Raw genomic sequence first — 20588 nt, 5'->3', positions numbered from 1 at the left:
TGAAACATAACATTAGATTTTTATTAATTCAAGCAAACTGTTACAGTCAACAGTTACATAAGTTATGATATACAGTAATGTTCTCATCTTTTTCAAATTTTTCTTTAAACCAGGGTTTCTTGTCCTGTTGTGCCCCAAAACATAGAAACAGCAAATCCATACAAGCGCAGGCAAGTAAGTAGTAACAGCACAATACATTCATCAACTCAATAATACGTTTTGTACGAACAATAAGGCAAGTTGAAAAAAATGCAAAAAAGAAGAAGAAAAAAAGAAAACCCAAACTCAGAGCGATGACAGACATTTACTTTGCAACGAGCCAAATCAAGGCATAACACGTTCTTCTGTTTTAGATCTTGTAAAGTCAGCAGTGTGCAGATTTTTCTCTGAACAACAGCTGCAGAAGCAAACGAGAAAAGATTTGCGGTTTGGTGGGCAGGTACATACTAAAGTGGGAAAAGGATCTGACAGAAAAGCTGCCTTCTGTGAGACTTAATGGTCCGTACCTGGTATTGCTCTGGTTCGTGCACACTGAACAATGAGAAAGGCAGGAACTCTGATTCACTTTCAGAGTAAAAAAAAAAAGAAATCACTCCCAGAGTCATGAGAAATTTTATTCTACTTTAAAAAAAAATGGCTTAGTGTTTCTTTTGTGACTTTTCCATTATTATTATTTTTTTTATAGAGGTCAGGAATGGCAGAAGTGGCTCCATAGAACCTGGACAGACAGAAAAATGCAACCTCTTGTCAGACATTTCCCCTGGATTAAAGGTAAATGGATGGATATGCACACATGTCATCACAGCAGCCATATGCTTCTTCATCTTCACTTTAAAACAAACGGTTGTCTGTTTTTGCGGTAACGTCAGTTCTGATTTTTAAAAAAAGAAGAAGAAAAAAAAAAAAAAAACAACCCAACGGGTGTTTAAACTGTTCACGTAGTGCTCAGTACTGGAAACTACTGGCCTGCTAAATCAATAAATGTTTTAAGACTATAAAAGATAATAAAACAAAAGCAGCATTCACTCAATGCCATATTCAGCCACCAGGTGGCAAAATCATATCGGAGAACTTAAGAAACAAGAAACATGCCTCCACTTTTCCTTCTCTTTTTGTCCAACATTACTACTGAACACATAAAAACAAAAAAAGTCATTATTCAAAATGTCATTTTCATGTATGCCAGTAAAGATGATATAAACCAGGAATTATTACTGCAGAAATAAATGAAGGATAAAGAGAGAGAGAGAGAAAAAAAACTCTTTAAACACTACACAGTCCAATGAGAGCGGAGTGGAGTCTTTCCACCAAAAACAAACCACAACGAGACAGAAATATGAAGAGATAAAACGAAAAGGAAGCTCGATTGTGGAAATGGGGGGGTGACCAAAAGGCTCCTCTTCCTTGATGGTGAGCCAAGGAGCGCTGATGGAGCGTGGGGCACCTGAACATGTTTTATCATCAACCACCAGCGACTCTCCGTCTCCCCGCCCCCCAACGCTCTCTGTCATTCCATCCAGTCCCCTTCGTCAAATTCGGACTCGTCCTCCGAGTCGGAGTATTCCACGGCGATGCGCCGAGAGAGGATGGTGGCCACGTCGTTCCCGACTCGCTCGTGCTTAGCCTCCTGTTCTCGCTGCTCTTCCACTTTTCGCAGCTGGATTCCTGCAGCAGGGAATTAGGAGGAAACCTCAGTATCTGAACGCAGAACGGTCGCAGCAGAATGCAGACCCTCAGCTAAACGAATTAAGGGCTTTAGTTGTAAATTGAAGACATTTCGAGATGAAAAGTAGAACTTCCCGCAAGGTAAGAAACTGAAATTAGAGCCTTCTAGACATACTAAGCAGGGAAATTTCTATAATGATCTTTATATCTAATTTTGTTGGTTCTTGAACAAAAGGTCTGTCCATTATAAGGAGAAAATCTGCAATTTCACTTAACATGAATGTATTATTTCGATTGGTTTTCACTCTGAATGAGCAATTTTAAAACAGGAATACTTAAGTTGTGGTTGAAAGTCACTGTTTAGGTCCAAACACCACGGAGAAAGCAAGTACATGGACTTGAAGAGTTTTCTATTTTGTCAACAATAAAGCATCCTGACACTTAAGTTTCAGGCAGAGTACACTCATGAGTACATGACAGACTCATTATATGACATATTCTGGCTATGAAGCTGCTTGCAAAAATGACTTCAGTCTGAACAGGAGCAGAAAAATGCCTAACCTGAATTCTGACAGGGTTTTAGTGGTTTGAAGGTCAGTTTTTTCATAATCAATCAATCAGTGTGGTTAATTACATGCATACAGACTGGTTGAAATCTCTCTGTCTGATTCTGGTTTGTTGTGTCTCCAAACTGCTCAACTCAGACAATAGTTATGCTGGCTTCTTCCTCATCATATTAAACCTTCACTTGACTCAAATTTGAGCCAAAGACTTTGCCATCATTACTTTATTGTTTGCTAGGCATTGTGTTATGCATTGATCATTCAGCGTTTCAGGCATATCATCCTTCTTTTGCAGCTTTGGTGCGTGCTGCTGGTTTATGCTCGCTATTTTCCCTCGCTTTCTTGCATATTTTATTTTTTACATATTTAACACAATTGAGAAGGAGAAGTTGTACACTAGTTATATACTTCAAAATGTAACTAGTTTAAAATAAGTGGATGAACATTTTGCAGCTCTGAAAAGTAAGAATAACTTGGAACTGCACAGATTTGCAAGCTTTGTCCAAGAAACTCATCTGACCTTTCCTGATGGCTTCCAAGAGCACGCTCCGTGCGTCGCTGATTGGTGGCAGATTGGATGGATGGTGCCTCTTGGTGCCCACATCGTGCATGGCATGAGGAGGCGGGGAAGCCATGGCTCCTGCTGAGGGAAAGGCCGGCACAGGTGGAGGCCCTGACTGACAAGGCGACGAGCTTCGCTCTCCAGGGAGTGGCAGTGGAGGTGGTGGCGGGGGAGGGGGCAGGATGGTGCCGTCTGACAGGGTCCCAGAGCTTCCACCCAGGCCCTTGTCCTGGCCGTGCTGGAGGCGGGCCGGTGATGAGGAGTGGAGCGGCGGCGCGACGGGCGGTGGTGCCGGGTGGAGCACCCCGGGCGCGATCTGGAGCGGAGCAGGGGGAGGAGGGATGGCTGGAGGCTGATGCTGGATTGGCAGAGGAGGAATGGGAGGAGGAGCAGCGCCTCGCAGGCCCATGGAGGGCAAGGGGGGAGGAGGCGGTGGGAGAGGGGGTGGCGGTGGAGGAGGAGTGCTGGAGTTGAGGCCCGCCGTCCTCGCTGGGGACTGAGGTCTGCTGTCGGAGAAACCTGAACTGGAGCTGGTGGGAGGGAGGGAAAAAACAACGATGTGGTTTAGTCAGACTGACACCTAAAGCAGATGTTCCTTTCCTTACATGCAGTTCGTCTTTAATCTGACTTTTTTTTTTTACTGTGAATCATGTACCGTATTTTCTGCACTATAAGGCGCACCTAAAAACCTTCAATTTCCTCAAAAGCCGACAGTGCGCCTTATATGGACCAATATTGAGCCACAACAGGTCTAGCAACTACGGTAAGCAGCCGCCGACTTCATCAATTAGTTAGTGATCCACATTTTTTTTTTATCAATAAAAATCTGGTTCCATCCCTCTTACACAGACACCATTAAATAAAACTTGGTGCATCCAGTAGCACTTGTATTTACTTAATCTTGGTATAAACATAGCTGTTTATACACTGTTTAATAGCCGTTTATGGCCTCCGTCCACAACCAGCAGGCAGGTTGTGGACGAAGTTGCATTTTCTTGCATGGAAAGAGAAGCTGTTTGCGTTCAATTAGAGCTGGTGGAAAATCCTCTTAGACGCTGCAAAACACTTGAGATAGCAAAGACAGAATGGTGCAAAATGATTCTACGTGTGCAAAGCTGTTAGAGGCACACACCAAAAGATCAGGGAACGCAAATATAGGTTTTATTTGTGCTTGCTTTTAAACCGCAGGTCTTTTGCCTTCCAGTTAACAATTGTGCACTATTTTATGTTCGTTTATCACAAGAAATCCCAATAAACCCCAATAAACTTCACTGAAATGTGTGGCTGTGCCACGATAAAATGTGAAGGTGCTCAAGCTGTAGGAATTACTTGGACCCTCGGGCCTTGTAACCAGACTGCAGCTGATTACATCATCAGTGTAATTTTGAAAATCCAGCTCAATCAACTGATTATATGCTGTGGGAAAACTAAAATCCTTCCTTTGGGAGGAAGCAAATGTCAACATCTTTGTTTGTTTTGTTCAACTAAAATCACAATTCTTCTTAATTAAAAATGTGCAATAACGCATGAGCAACGGGGACTGAGAAATCATTTCGGCAGCATCCTCTCTAAAACCCCCACTGTTATCAGACCTCCCATCAGCATTTACACACATTAAAGACAGAATGCTAATCATGCTGGCCATTCACCGACGCTGAAGCTGTGAGGGTAAATATAGATGTGAACCACGGCATTGCAACACAAAGATGGAAAAGCTCACAATAATGTTTCCTCCTGCAGAGAAAATTGCACTGCAGAAAAAAAAAAAAAAAAAAAAAAAAAAACAGCAAGCGGCAGAAAATAGCATAGAGCATATTTTCTACAAACGCACTCGAATGAAAACTGAAGGAGGTGAAAGTGAGACACAGAGCACATCAATGGCAATTCATGAAGAAGACAACACAGCAAGACGTCAAGCAAATGCTGAGAGGTAAGTCAGCTTTTATGCAGGACCGGTGTGAAGTCAGACAAAAAGCAGAATGCTGAAAGGACAACTGCAGAAGATAAAAGATAAAGAAACATTTTGGTTGCGTTTGATCAATCCGTCTGATCCGTAAAAGAGGAGTAGAAGCAGAAAACCAGCCATTAATATGCTCTACGACTTAAGTATTGATCATGCCATTCATCTTTGACCAGCAAAACCCACTCTCCTTCCCTATTAACCAGGATTTCCCTGGCGTGAAAATAAATCTTTAATTTGACAAACCAGAATATGAAATGGTGAATATATATATGTGTACAGATTTTGTATGAGCGCAGTTGTTAAAAACAAACTTCAGCATGAACGTCAGAGCCAACCTGATCACAGAAGGGGGCTTGATTTCGCCCAGTGGGTGTCCAGGGGGAGGCGGGGGAGGAGGGTCGTGGGGTCGGGAATACATTCTGTCCCCGGTGCGGTTCAGCAGCTCGTTCATCTGGGTGTAGGGCAGCGCTGCGAGCGAGAAGTGCCCGTCCAGATGTTCCATGTACAGGGCGGTTCTGAAGAAAAAGCACACATTATGATCATCAACACCATTTTTGCTTTATTGGCCCCTTATTTACATCCCACCCACCATTGTGTAAGTATTTCTTACGCAAGTTTTTGTGACTAGAGACAAAAGAAATGCTGGTAACCAGTCACCTTTTTCCCCCCACATCACCATTAGAGCATGATGCAGCCACCACCACACTTCTCACGGGCACCACCTCACTTCCTTTCAAATATTAACCATCACTCTCCAGTTAACAACCAGATTTCTAGAGTTTGCAGTGTCAAAGTCCAGATCTAAATCCACCTGAGAATTTGATGCAAGACATGGAAGCAGTGGCTCACAGATGCTCTCTATCCAATCAGACTGAAGAAGAATGAGCAAAATTTTCAGTGTATGTGAACGCCATGTTTCCATTTCAGTCCATTTCATCACCACTCTCTACTCTGTGTGTGTTGTATTATATTCCAATACAATACCTTGAAGTTTGGGGTTGGAAAGTGACAACGTGTGGAAAAAGATGATGAGGTATGTATGAGTTTCCAAGTTTCTGTATAAATTAAAGGTATTTCTTACGTACACGTATTATGTATTAAGGCATATATGCCGCAGCAGCTGTAGCAGTTTCTAAACATGAGGCTCCTATGCATAAAATACATCTGCCCTTCATAGACACCATCTGAAATTATCAGTACACGGGTAACACTGTCATATCAATTTACATGAAATCTATTCTCAACCATCTTTGTAGGAAAGACTTTCTGTCTAGTATTTGTGGCATAGATGCATCCAGGAAAGCAACAAGTTTTGCATAAAATCTTAATTGCGAACATCTGAAGTGAAAGTATTGAACATTAGTAGGAATACACCTTGGTGGTGTAATAAAGTCTATAGAAAATATTATACACATATACGTATATTATGCAGAACCCATTTTCAAATGTTAATTTAACTAAGTCATTGATGGCTTAAGCTCTACGGTCAGGTCTAATTTGTTTTCAGCAAAAAGCAGTTTTGTTTTGAAGCCGTATTCAAGGTTGACGCACCTTTTGCATTAAATGTTTTCAGACTCAAATATCCAGGTTTATTGAATCCATTAAAGCTTATTTTAAAGAATAAAGTATCCATCCGCTTATTCATCTTAAGAGTGAATAGACGGCTGGATACTTATTGTAAAACTACTCACACTATTCCAGATTTCGCAGGAACCCTTCACACACCGTTTCGATCACGGCTGAAACGATGCGTCCTGCACTCACCTGCTGTCGTGGTAACCAGTGGATCCGTTGGCCTCCCTGTGCTTGTCCTCAGGTGCGTCCTGGGCAAGCTCCGCCCCCAGCGCCAGCTTCTGCCACTCCTTCTTCCGATCGTGAGGCTGCCGTGGCACCTTCTCTAGCTCAGGCGGACGGTCGATTGCCTTCAGCTGTTGAGGAGCGGGCGAAGGAGGGGCAGAACGAAACAACGGGAGGGAAATTAATGGGGGTACAAGATGAGTGAGAAGGAGGTGATTTAAATGGGGGGACAGAGCCACGACAAATGAGGATGAGTGAAAGAAGATGAGAGGAAGAAGAAGAAAAAAAAAGTTATTTGGTAGATCTAATCATGTCTAATATGTGATATAAGGAAAACAATAATAAAAATCACACAGTTAAAGCTTTTTACACACAAACAACAAGCAGCGCTGAGATTTAGAGCCTGGCTTATGAACAGAAAGAGAATCACAGTTACTTTTATGCTATATGCTGAGAAACCTTTCAAAACTAATCTTAAGCTCAAAAGTATCTTAAAACTACCATTGCAGTTGTGTTAATCAGAAAGCTTGTTTATTTAGATATGCAAAGATAGAAATCAGTTTTTTTTAAAGAAGTCAGTAAAGAAAAAAAAAAGAAAAAATCGAAAACAGGGAGTGCCCATCGATCAACTCAATCAAAATATTCAGTCAATAAAAAAAACAAAAAAACTGAATAATAATGAAATATCTGCCTGGATTATCAGCACTCTGTCCCCCATACTAATATATAAAGAGATTGTGCACAGAGCTGTAGAGAAATAAAGCAGCAAGTTGCTAAAGCAGAAATCACACACAACATTTCAAAAATAATCAGTTATTTTTTTCTTTCACATACCTGCCCTGGAAGGTCTAAGTACCTATAGACCTGATCATACATGCGGGGGTCCTGCAACTACAAGAACAAAAAAACAAAAGCACCAGGGGTGAGGGGAGGGGGCTCAAATAAAAAAATAAAAAAAATGGCACAGCGACGAGCACAGCACTGCCTCTCAGTCAACAGGGACACGGGCAATATTCATGTGTGTGTGTGTGGTGGGAACAAGAGACAAAAGCGAAACGGCAGAAAAAGAAAAGTGCTGTTGAACAGAAAATGACAGCACATGCATCCTGGGGGCGGGGGGATGTGACAATACAGGTGGATAGCAGAGACGCAAACAACCAGCCTCTCACACACGTCCAAATAAACATGGTGGGGGGGGAACAGGGCCGAGTGGAAGAGTGCACTGGAACTAGCAAACAGAACTGGAAGAGCGAGCATCTGTGAGAGAGCCGGAACAATTCAGAGCAGCGATGACAGAACAGGCTGAAGACATGCTCAACCAAAAAAATGCATAAGCATGCTGATCAACTTATAATAAAATGGCAGATTGATACAAAATTAAAGACAACAGAATGCAGCATTTTAAACTCAGTGACACATTAAAGTACCAAACAGTCTCTAGCTAGACAGCCTGATGAAATGCAATCCTGCTGACAAAAAAAAAAATATCACAAGACCTAAAATTCCTTCCTTCATTCAAATATTTTACAATATTGTGGAAATGTAAAATAGCAACAGCCCACTTTTTAACCACTTAAAACATAAAAAACAAACCATTCCCATTATAACAAACAGTTAAATGTCACAATGTTTTACAGATGTAGGTCTGTACGGTTTGTGGTCAGATGATGTTTGCTTGAATGACATTATTGTGTGCTTGGGTGTACTGGTAACAAAGGAAACAGACATTTTCTGCAAGTCTTGTGAGCATCAGTCCACTTTTATGGGGATATTTTTGCAAATAATATTCAATTTTTTCCAAGCCAAATCAAATCCAAGTTGGAAGCAACATTACAGATGGGGTTTCTAATTGTTTCACAAATAAAAATCGGAGAAGTTTGGAACGTGTTCTACAATCCGACACGTCTGAATGAAACCCGAAGAAAAACAATTGCCTTTGAAGTCCACTTGTGTTTCATCTCAGTAGAAATCAAGCAGATTTTTTTTTTAAAGCGTTTTGGTTTGTTAGTGAACATTACTGATCAAACAGACTCATGATTACCAAGGAACACAGCAGATGTGTCAGAGATAAAGACGTGAAGAAATTTAGAGCAGGCTGGGTTATAAAACTTGACTTTTAACATTTAATACACCACTGATTAGGAAAGCATTAAACAGAGAAGCATCCAAGAGGCCCTTGCTAGCTTTGAAGGAGCTGCTGGGATCCAAAACTCATGTAGGAGAATCTGTTAGTTGTGCACCCCTCAAATATGAACTCTGAGGAGTGGTGTAGGAAAGAAAAAAAAAAGCTACAAGAAATCCCCAATTGAAGTTTGCCCCAAGCCATGTAGAGAACACAGCCTCTCGAAGTGGAGGAAAACAAGCACAGCGCATCACCTTGAACACATAATTAACCAGGCAGCAGTTCTATGCCATTTGCTTTGTACACGGGGTCAGGACTCTCAGCTATTGAGAAACTATTGCTTCCAGTAGGTGTGGACTCTGCTGAAGTTTTAAATTTTACCCAATCGCTAATGTTTGACCGTGACATATGTAATGTGCAAGTTTGACTCTGTCAAGCTTAAGGGAAATTGCCTGCCCTGTAAACAACCGTCCTGTGCTGCGAAGAGGGAAGTGCTGAGCCGAATGAAGGGCTTGTTAATTCAATATTTGGAAGCGTGGCCCATGTGGACTGAATGGCTTTGTTCATTTCCTCCACTGGCATCACTGAAACAACAGGCAGACTGCAATTCTAAAAGCGCAGAAAATCGATGTCATCCTTCGCGACTTCTCCTTCCGTTTGCTGATTAGCCCCAGTTGAAATTGTAACAGAAGAATCCAAGTCAATAGGAGAAAGCCCAGACTGAGCTAAGAAGTGAGATTTGAATCGAGCGCACTAAAATACAGGCAGTACCTCGATACAAGGGTTTAGATTTAAGCAAATTCATCTGAACACAATTCTGTCTGAGAGGCTCTGGAGCAAGTATGAGTTATCTTGCAAAGAAGAAATGGGCAATAAAGGATTAACACAAGACGCTCAAGACCCCACACTTTTCAGGTAATGTAAAAAAAAAGAAAAAGCCACGCAACTTTATTTTTTTCATTCCATAACTATTCACTCCTTTGTGTAGGTTTATCACCTAAAAGTGCAAACACTGTCCACCTAGGTTTGAGGCTGCAAAGTGACAAAACGTGAAAAAGTTAACATGTGTGAGGCACTACACACGAGGTAGTTTTATATGGTTTTATTGGCTGCAATTTATTATTGCGTTTAAATTCTACTTTATCTTTTGGCCTGTCATGCCCAATTAATAGCTGTGTAGATTTTCAAATGAAGCACAAAATCTGACAGGCGGATGATTCAACGTCGTGGGTTGAAGACAAGCAGCTCTCTGCTAAGGCTAAATGATGTTGACTTTGTCCGTCCACTGCAGCGGCCAGTGTGCTGCGGGAGAGTGTAGGGATCACTCCTAATGCATATTGATTAGGTTCTCATTTATCATTGCACGTTACCAACTGATGGGGCGGTTCCTGAAGGGAAGTCTCTGTGTCCAAAGCACACACAAACCCACAGCTCAGACACGTACTACCTCGTAACAATGTGCTTTACCTTCTACAGAAAACTGCATGTCAGAAACGTGCCGTTATTCCAGCGTTCACCCCTTTGCTATCAGGCAGCACTGCGATATAAAATTTCAAGCAGATGCACGGCGACGCCTCAAGTGTAAGACGAGCATTTGTAAGTCATGTGTGGAGTTTTATAGCGCAAGTTTTATGGCTGCAATAAGGGTGACAAAATTTGGAGAACACAACAAAGAGGAGCGAAAACAAAGCAGGAAAAAATAGAAAAAAAAAGAAAAAGTTTTGTGTGAGCGTATCCACGCACGTGTGCACGTTTGTCACATTAGTTAGAAATGTAGCCAATTTCACAGAGCTTTGTGGCTCAGATGAACTGTCATCTTTCACAAGAATGGACTGGTAACAGCAGAGAGAGAGCTATATGTGTGAGACACAGCAATTCGATTTATGCATTTCTGTGTGTTTGAGAGTCTCTGCACACGTTCGCATCCGCACTCCAGGCGTGTGGACGGCTTTGTGCTCTTGTATACAATAGTGACAGACTCAGCAGAACTGCTGCTATGTAACCCCCCCCTAAAGCAGGCCTGGGGAGGAATGCAGGCACTGGACCACCTCGTTGCCGACAATAACACAACATAAACCCGGACAGCTGCTGCTGATCTGCTGGGTTTCAAACTGAATTAGATTTCAATTAAAAGATCTACAACCACTGGTAGGTCTTTTGTTGTGAAGCTCCAGGTTGACACACAGCATCCTCCGCACACATACACAACTGTGGAAATGTATTAACAGCTTCTTGTTTTTTGTAGCTGTAGAGCCTCACAGTGATTACTTGTTTCATTTGAGAACATCTATTAAGTGGAGAAAACCCAATCAAACTAAATATACAGATAACGTAGACCTGAAATGTTTCAGTCCCCACTGAAAATTTGGTTTATTATCAAAATGTAAAACTGTTTTGAGCACTTTGAATACATGTACATTTAGTTTGAAATCCTTAGTGACTACAAACTCTTTATGAAAGAGAATATCTGGAAATCAGGTTTGGTTTCAGGTACACCCATCAGAGGATCTTGAAACCGAACACCTCGTATACCCGGACTGTTGGCAGCAACATTTTATTGCATGAAATATGACATGCAAACACCTCTGGTTTAGTTCTTGTAGCTTAATCTCAACCCTTATTCTGCACAGAGCTTTTTTTTTTCTTTTCTATGTGCTGTCGGATGGATGTTGTGTGATTGGTCAGAAACTGGAATTGGGCGTGTTTGCTGCACTACAGTAAGGAGGAGCTTTGAGGATCTCCTCTGAGTTCTGCATCAGAGTTTTTGTGAAGTTCTTCTGCCAGAAACTGTTGTCTTGCTATAAATCATTTAGCCAATTACTAAAGATGCTTGTCAGGAAGATGTTGATTTGCATTTTAGTTTTGAAAAAATGTGTATAATAATATTTGAAGTAAAGCTTTCTAAATTGTTCTGTTTTTGATTTGTTTACCACAAACAGCTGAGGGATTGTATATCTTCCCATTGAACCTAATTTACAGTGAGGGCTGAATAATTATTGCCGCATTAATTATACATTAAAACTATTTAAGAGTAATTCACAACTTCTTGGTTGCTTGTAAAATGAATATAAGACGACACTGGGCATATTTTTCTCAAAGTGATGATTTAATTAAGTTTGTTCATGTAATTATTTACCTAAACCTTTTCCAGCTGGGACTGTGACAAAAAAATAAAACTAGAGGACTTAAGTTCACCTCGTCACCACAAAGATAGGGGAGGTACAAAAAAAAAGAAACAAAGAAAAAAAAGCAAAAAACATTTCAAGATTTAATGTAAATATGGAGGGAGCAGTATGCAAATGCGATCAGAGGAAGAAATCATTATTTAATGTTAGTTTGTCTGAAAACCAAAAGGCAGGAAGACGTTAGTAGAAAAACGGGGCAGAAAGTTAGTTTGACAAAATAAAAATCTGAGAGAATTCACTCAGGAGTTTATCCACTGACTGTATCCCAAATGCACCATTGCATGTTCTGTCCGAGATCCACAACAAACATTTTGGTTTTTAACAATTAACTTTTCTTTACTTTGAGTCTAAAATGTGAAATTGTTATTTTTAAAAAAATAATCGGGTGCGCTGCGTTTCAGCCACAGCTGTCTGCATACTGTGCCTTCACAACGTTCAGAACATCATGGAAGATTAATCACAGACAGTAATCAATGTCTAGAACTGCCAGACATTGGCGATCCCAAAGGTACAACTGGGATGCAGGTGTGCTGAAGGACCGTTAGTGTCAGACTGAAAGTGAGCAGCTCGCTTGCCGGGAGCAAACCAGAAGGTGGAGGCAGAGGGGGTGGTGGGTAGCTGTGGGAGGGGAGTGGAAATTAGTGGGAGTTAGTGGTTGGAGAGTAAAGGCTGCAAAGGCTTCAGGCTGCTGCACAGGAAGCAGATGCTCTGACGGAGTGAGGAGAAGGCAGACAGTCTTACCTCTGGGGGGGTAAGGAAAGGAGGAGGGGTTTCAGAGAGGACTCTTATAAGACTCTTGGGGCACACAAGATAAGGCATTTCCAGCTGCACAGAGTTAGATAAAGACCAGATACAGAAAAGGGTAAAAAATAAATAAATTGGGAGGAAGAAAATAGGCAAAGAGAGCTCCGAAAGCAGTAATTACTGCTATTTTTCGAACCACTGATACCTCATAACTGTCACATTGTGATATTAGACAGCAATAACAGTAAAACTAAAAAATAAATAAATAAATAAAAAAAAAACATACGGAAACTGAACCGATTGTAGTATTGAGAGCTCATAATGTTTAAGGTTTGATTTTTTACACGTTTTTAGGGTGAAGATAGGAAGAAATGAAAAAGACGACTGACTAGATTGACTGACTCCCACTTGAGCATCCCAAGTCAGTTAACGTGTCTAGGTGAAACAATTTTCCAGAATTTGTTATATTTCGATTTACCTTCCATCTGTCAGCGGTGACAAATTCCACCACTGAATATTTATGCATCTAAGCAAGTAATTAGACATTTTTACAGCTCAACAAGTTCAGTTTTTCTCGAGTCCTTCCTCTTGGCAACAAGTTCAACAGTGTTTGGTGTTAAGAGTCTTAGTTGTGGAGACTTAGAACGGGCAACTTTGGAGGTGCACATCAATAAGACGGCTTCTGAGCAGCGTCCTATTTTATCCATTTATTTTGAGCATAATAGAAGCATAAAATCGCACACATGAACGAGGAATGCAAAAGACACATATTTTTGCACCACAATAATCTTAACATGCCTGTTATCTTACGCTGCCAAACACTCGCACCGTATCCAGCTTGAAGTTGTAGCTGTGGACTGTCGTTGGGGTGAAAGGAGGAAACTGTGTTGGACCGACTAAATTTTTTATTCGCCTTAAGTGTGGTGCTATACAGCTGTTCTGCAGCATAAGCTCCATCTAAGTGTGTGCATGAGATTTTTCTACATCGATGGATTATCCATCGGTTCCAAAATTGTTTTTTTTTTTTATGCTTCAAAGTTTGCAAAGTACAGTGTGAATTAACTGAAAATTTTCACAGGGAAACACAGAAGTACTGACTTGATTTATTGTTGCTTGGCGATGCAGAAAACGATATAACTTGCTTCCTAGGTGTGTTCAAAAACTGTAGTTTGGTTACCCCCCCTGAATGGCTGCTGTGGTGAATTATGCTTTATGGAGTGCATTAATGAGAAATATATGAAATTATCTATTGGGCAGCATATGGCTTTGAGATTGAGATTTGAATGCTCATGATAAAATAATGCATCTTAACCTTCTGTAACAGTTGAGTATATTTTCAGAACTACATTGCAGTGAATGTATTTGATTAAATAAACAGCCTTCCTTGCTTTGTTCAGATGTTTGAATACAACACAAACCATTTGAGACGTCATTTTAATTACCAGAATTTTATTGTGCGACTTGGTTCCCTTTAGTTTAGCTGATTTGAATGATTACCATCCATGCTCTACAGCAGGAGGATAATAATTTTCATCAACATGACTGCACCAGGCTTAGCCATTAATAAAAGGAAACGGCTTCCCGACGGCTAATGATTAATAGTCCAGCATTATTTTGAGATTAATTTATAATTGCATGGGAGAGAAAAAAGTATCAGAGCAAAACTAAACTAGCACATTTAATTTCCTTATTGTCATTTTCTTTAACAATAGCCTTACCAGACATTTTATCAAGTAGAATTTTATGGCAGAAATTGTGTAAAACGCCATACTTACTAATTGGTATTTGACTGCCGTAGCTTATTCTTAGATTGTTTTCTTTTCTCTTTACTTTTGTTACGGTTCCAGTTGTTTTAATTTCAAAATCGGAAATCGCGGATTACTAATTACCACAAAGTCTCAACTAAGCATCTGGTTATGTGACAAGCTATACAAACTCAAACAATTACTTCCTACGAGATTGCTATTTTTACGTTAAGGCTGTTAAATACAGTCTAGAGCAGAAACCAATTTCTTCAAGGATTCAGCCAGATGCTGATGTGAGCAGATGTGCAGAAGACCAAATTAAAATTTATTTTAATATGCATCCAGTTAAACTGCAGTCCAACTGGGTGCAACTATGTACTAAAATTGTCATTCTCAAGTAAAAAAAAAAATTACGTTCTTGCATAATAATGCAGAAAGAAAGCTCATTAGTAGAAAACAGTTGGCTACACTTTTAATGATAGCTGGCAAACGCATTTTTTTTTTTTTTTTTAGTTAATGGCGCAATTGCGGAAAACGTCTGTCTCTTGTGCACGACGGTACAGAGAACGAAAACAAGTTTTTCCATTAGGTTCCCAGTGATGTCTACATTAAGTTGGAAATCAGAAGCAGGGGAAGCTCAGCAGCGATTCAAATGTCAGACGGACATAAGGAAAACTTGCACCTGAACACCGACGTCAGGGAGATTGAATGCGATCTTTGTCCTCCAGATCTCACCAGCTATTCTTCTCTCAGCCCGTCCCGGGCACTTGACTCTGAACATCTTTCTTTTTTTTCTCTGACTCACTCAGCAGTTCGTCTGCTGCTAATCCACTGAGGATGAGGCTAACACAGAACCTAATGAGATTAGGACGCAGCAGCCGTCTCGGCTCCTCGCTCTGTCCTGTGCTGTTTCTCATTTATTGCTGGCTCTTAACGCTTTGTGACTGAGTAACGTAAATCCGGTTTCAGACTAACTATCAGTCAAGTGACTTGGTAGGAAATTAGCTGGTTGTAAAGGAGAAGGAGTGCTGCGAAAAGAAATAAACCGACCTGGAAGTCTCACCGTCTGCTTAGTAGGAAAAATAATTTAATGATTGTAATCATTTTTGCATTATTCAGTAGTTTTTATGCTGTTGTCTTCATTGACTTCATCAACATTCGCACAAATATTTACATTGACTAAAATATTTACTAGCACTAATAAGGCTAGCTAATTAAATTTTTATCACTTTTATCATTTTGGTTTTTTTTAATTTTATGTACTCAGAACTACAAGTGCAGCACACCCTCATCAGGAAGTTTTAATGTCAAATCATGACATTCAATGAGAAAATGTGTGCTGTTTTAGCTAATAAATCTGTGAAAATATTTAAAATCGAACCTGTTTTAAGTGTCCAAAACATTGTTGCCACTAAACCTTAAGGTTTAATCCAATCTCATAAATTAACTGCACTTCCATCCATCATCTTCTGACTTCATGGGGCAGCAGCCTAAGCGGAGAGACCCAGACTTCCCTCTCCTCAGCCACTTGGGTCCAGCTCCTCTTGGGAAAATCCCAAGGATTCCGCAGGTCAGTCGAGACACACGGTCCCTGCAGCTTGTCCTGGGTCTTCCTCTGGGTCTCCTCCCAGCGGGGTGCACCTGCAACACTTCACCAGGGAGGCGACAAGGAAGCATCCTATCCAGATGCCTGAGCCACCTCGTGTGGCTCCTCTCAATGGGGAGGAAAAGCAGTTCTACTCTCATTTGTCCCTCCCAGACAACTGAGCTTCTCACCCTACCTCTAAGAAGAACCCGGACACCCTGTGGAGGAAGCTCGTTTCAGCCACTTGTATCCTCGGTCTCTTTCTTTCAGTCATGACCGTAGATGAGAGCAGGAACATTGATCAACCGGTAAATTGAGAGCTTCATCTTTCGGTTTCAGCTCTCGCTACACCACAGAACAGAGTACAGCGCCCGCACCACTGCAGACAATGAACCAATATGTCTGTCAATCTCTTGCTCCTTTTTTCCCCCCCTTCATTTGTGAACAAAACAGTGAGATGCCAATCCTCTTAACTGTGAATCCATGTATCTATATTTACTCTATTATTCAGATGGTTGATATCATCAGTATTTCTTCATATACATCTCTTTCCCCCCCCATCTGTAAACTCTACTAAAAACTATCTCGATGTTACTAACCATGGCGCTGTTTGTGTCTTATAAGCTAATCACAATGCAACCCATTTTTGTTGTCTGAAGCATTCAATGTTATTTTGAAAGGTGGGAATTCGCAGTCGCACGGCTATTGTCGCAAGAGTACAATTCCCTAGCTCATCATTTTAAATTCTGAGGGGAAGAATTGGCAAAATAAATAAAGAATAAGAGAGCTGGAACACGGTGTGCCATTAAATGTGCTGGCAGCCAGTTTCGGATGCAATCACAGTGACTGACAGGTGTTGAGGCATTTCAGGTCCCTGACACTGCAGCTGCATGGTACATCGTAGTCTATTAGATGTTTTTAGGCACTCATGCGTGCAGTCGTGCCCCTGCGAGGCTGTTTATGTGCGGTCTGAAGTAACAACTGGAGAGATATGCTGCTAGAAAAATGTATCTGAAGTCTCCTAAAATGATCAAATGGAGTACAAAACAGCCACAAGAGAACTAATTGCAGTGACCGAGAGGCGGGCCAAGATAAAAGCAGTAACGTGTAAGGTCAACACCCATAGACTCACATTACGCGATTTTGTATTTCTCGTATCTCTGTCCTTCCCCGAGTAATTTTGCATGCTTTTCTGTGAAAGACTCTCCACTACGCATTTGCACTGACCCTCACTCTGACCATTTACCCACCGTGATGGCTACACAAACCAGCAGCTGTGCGCACAATGATTCCCAATCGGTCCGTTTTGTCCCTGTGAATGTCTTGCAGGTCTTTCCGTGGGGCCCGTCTGACTCCCACCTCCCACTGCGGCGAGGAGGGGAAATGAACATGGCTTTATATGCTGAGCCCACCCGGGGCTTTAATTAGGATCAAGTCAGAGAAATGAGCTTTGACTACCAGCAGTGACATCAACCCAGCCCTTCTAAAGCAAATGGGGTTCACCTACTGTTGGAAATTACCTCCAATTTTGCTTTTCGGGCAGCGAAGAAAAAAATTAATAATTAAACGCAGGCGGGACTAAGATACACTAACTGGATCAACAGTAAACAATCATTGCATTTACCCTCAGACCTGGAGAAACTTCTCCGTCCTCTTGCTGCATTTCCTATGTTCATTAAAAACCTCATAACTGGCCAATTTATATTCTCCGCGCTCATATAAACCCTCAATGGAAAAAAAAAAAACACATTTGCTTTGCTTCTCTCTGACCGTTACTGTAATAAGCTCTGATTGACTGCGAGGGGGCAAAATGGGAAGCCACTTCCCACGCAGGGAACTGCAAGCTGGAGTTGATTAGCGCTCCTGGTGCAGAGGGTGGGAAACCCCTCAGTTTTGAGCCCCTGCATCCGGTAAGAGACCAAAGCTTCTTCAAATACTTCAGCAACCCTTCATTTAATCCGATTTTGTCAGAGAAAAAAAAAAAAGTCTAGTCAGATTGGAAACCCTTCTTCTTCATGCATGTCAGCAGAAGGCAGAAAGATGACGCACAGTGCGGGGGCATGCAAGAAGCAGATGCTCCCATTAATTAGATCTAATGATCACACAAGTAATAACTAACAGGGCCGACGGAGGGAACCGTTGATTTATCTATGAGTGGTGAATAATTAAAGGGAAAGGCGATGTGGTATGAATCGGAGCTGCAAATCTATTAGTGAGTCACCCTGTCGGTAAATTCATGCAGGGCTGGAAAATACGAGAAGCCTCTTCAGTCACTTAAAGTCATTCTAATTAAAAACTTCACTACTCCACAAAGACTATTTAATCTACTGCGGCAATCTGGAAAAAAAAAAAAAGGTCAAAGCCTTAACTTACCTTCTGCTTCCTCCTCTCTTTTCTCTTGTCCTCGGTGTCCTGCAGCATCTTTTCCCTCCACAGGTCAAAGAAGTATGACGGATCAGTGTAGAACTTGAGGCCCTCCTTACCGTCGTCCCTGCAGAGGCACAAGAGCAAAGTTGTTGTCACGACTTTTTCTGTGCAGCTATGACATGGGCTTGTTACCTGTGTGTGAGCATTTTCTAAACATTTCCTTTTAAGCCGCAAAACCTTTCCATCAAACCGCACAAATTAAGTCAGGTTAATCTAGGAAATTAGAAGTTAATGCTGCGTATTGCATCTCCAGGCTCGTCTCCCAAGCAGATCGTTTGGCCCCCACCACTTAAGCAGCTACTCCACCTTTTCCCTTCAGAGGTTCCTTAATACTTCATACAGATTTAAGAAGGTATCAAACATTCCTTAGCGATTCTGGTCTACACCGACATGACAGTTTTATGCAGGCAATGTTTTTCCAATCAGTCACTGGCTGTGCTGCTCTCCCAAAAGTTTTTTTTTTTTTTTAAACTGACAGAAATCTTTTTACAAGCTTCGGTTTTTATGGCAGCAACTTGCAGTAATTCTACGTTGCTATGAAGAACAATCAGATTAAACGTCTTCTTGTCTGCAAAGTTAATGAGAGTTTGTGACTACATCAGAAAACTAATTTGCATTTTGTTTTAGCCCTGCCATAAGAAGAATTGCAAGCGTCACTTCGATGATCTTGTTTACCTCTGAGGAAAGTGTTAATGAAGACAGGAAAGCCGATTCTCTCTCTCCCCCTCTAAAATGTACCGGTTTTACCTTTTCCACATGTAAATGATTTAGTCGTTTCCAAATCTGGAAACGCCGCCTTGAAGAGGTGTTGCGTAGAGTTTAGCTCACGCTTAAAAAATCCAACTTGTCCCAGTTGGGTCCACAAAAATTGAACCCATTGTCTGATCCAACACAACTAATTAACTCTAATTGGAGGCCCAAACTTTTACTGTTTTGGTTTTTATTCGGCCATTTTTAGCTTTTGTATAACATCTTCCAGCTCCATTTTGTTGCTTGTAACCACAGAGTGATTAAAGAGCAAATCCACAGGGGTGTGTGACTGATAGGAGCAGAGCAGAGCGGGGCCCACATGCACATTAGCTGAGCTTACAGTCTAATTTCTGCATCTTATGTTTTTATTTCCTCCACAGAGTAAACCGTTATAAGTGTATAAACACAACATTGTATCAAGTACTCTAGTTTAGTTTTCTCTGTACATTTTGTATTCTAGGCTTATGAGACACCCTCATGCTGCCTGACCGTCAAGCATACAATTTTGCCGTGACCTGGCTCAAATTTTTGTCTATGGTGTTGTCTGCAGTCAAGCCAGTGCTGATCTGATTTGCCATAGGAAAAGAAGGGAGATCTCATCACAGGGTTCCCAAAGAAGAGCTGCCGTTTCTTCACATCAGAAAGAAGTTAGCTGGCGTGGTTCAGGTATTTGGTGAGGATTCCCTTTCCAGACATGTCTCACTGGGATGAGACCCCAGAGTAAATCCAAAACTCATTGGCAAAAAATGTTTCACTTCCAGCCTGGAAATACCTCAACATCCTCCAGAACGAGCTGGAGAGAGTTATAACTGGGGAGAGGAATGTCTGGGTTACCCATTACTTTTGCAATCCGGATCTTGGATAGATGGAAGTTGATGCGTTAATGGATTTGAGAAAGAACAATAAATTCCTTCAAGAAGAAAATTTTTTGTCAGTTGCAAATAACTTGGCCAAGAACAATTTAATTCACAATACAGAAGACCAGAAAAACGCTATCATGGTTTGATAATATGATCAATAATCTTCGGTGTCATTTTTTTTTAACAGTTTGGAAGATAGATTTAATTCTCTGGTGTATTTTCATCTTTCACTGTATTATAATTATTTTCTGGACAGGCCTGGAGGGCACACTGCTGCCTGGTTTTGAGATCCAAAAAAGGAAAGATCTCATGCTTCTTGGCCGCTGAAACTCTAATCTGCGAGTATTTCCCTATATCCAGCCTTGGCCTCGTCTTGGGAGGCAATTATTTGGCAATGACACCAATAAGAGTGAACACATAGAAGATGAAAAGACTCAACTTCAAACGGCAGGAGTGGAAAGTTTAATGATATGTAGCACAACAAAGGGAACAAAATTGAATTTAACAAAGCGATAAGAGAGAACAGAGGGGAGACCAGTTTAGTGTGGGTTTGTGTTGCAGCAGGTACAATTTGACTCGATAAATCATTGCGCTTTGATGTTTTTATTTAGTTTGGAATG

At 41.2% G+C, this 20588-nt stretch overlaps 1 protein-coding gene across 4 annotated transcripts in view; it reads right to left on the bottom strand.

The window, feature by feature from the left end:
- The window catches only part of wasf1 (WASP family member 1), a 57831-nt gene continuing 37243 nt past the window's right edge, over positions 1-20588 (bottom strand). For 2 of the 4 annotated variants that reach the window (XM_008397758.3, XM_081602220.1), the window contains exons 5-11: positions 18305-18422; positions 12599-12682; positions 7385-7441; positions 6518-6681; positions 5089-5268; positions 2749-3320; positions 1-1665 (exon numbers count right to left, since the gene is read on the bottom strand). In XM_008397758.3, the coding sequence (XP_008395980.1) occupies positions 1508-1665; positions 2749-3320; positions 5089-5268; positions 6518-6681; positions 7385-7441; positions 12599-12682; positions 18305-18422 (1333 nt within the window). In that variant the 3' untranslated portion in view covers positions 1-1507. The remainder of the gene's footprint in view (positions 1666-2748; positions 3321-5088; positions 5269-6517; positions 6682-7384; positions 7442-12598; positions 12683-18304; positions 18423-20588) is intronic. The other 2 variants (XM_008397760.3, XM_008397761.3) reach the window with 2 other exon arrangements.

The sequence above is a fragment of the Poecilia reticulata genome, chromosome 21 (genome assembly GCF_904066995.2).
Source record: "Poecilia reticulata chromosome 21, P_reticulata-male-v2, whole genome shotgun sequence".
In the NCBI taxonomy this organism is placed as follows: domain Eukaryota; kingdom Metazoa; phylum Chordata; class Actinopteri; order Cyprinodontiformes; family Poeciliidae; genus Poecilia; species Poecilia reticulata.
Note: the sequence above shows the minus strand (reverse complement) of the source record. Positions and strands in the feature narration are given on the sequence as shown.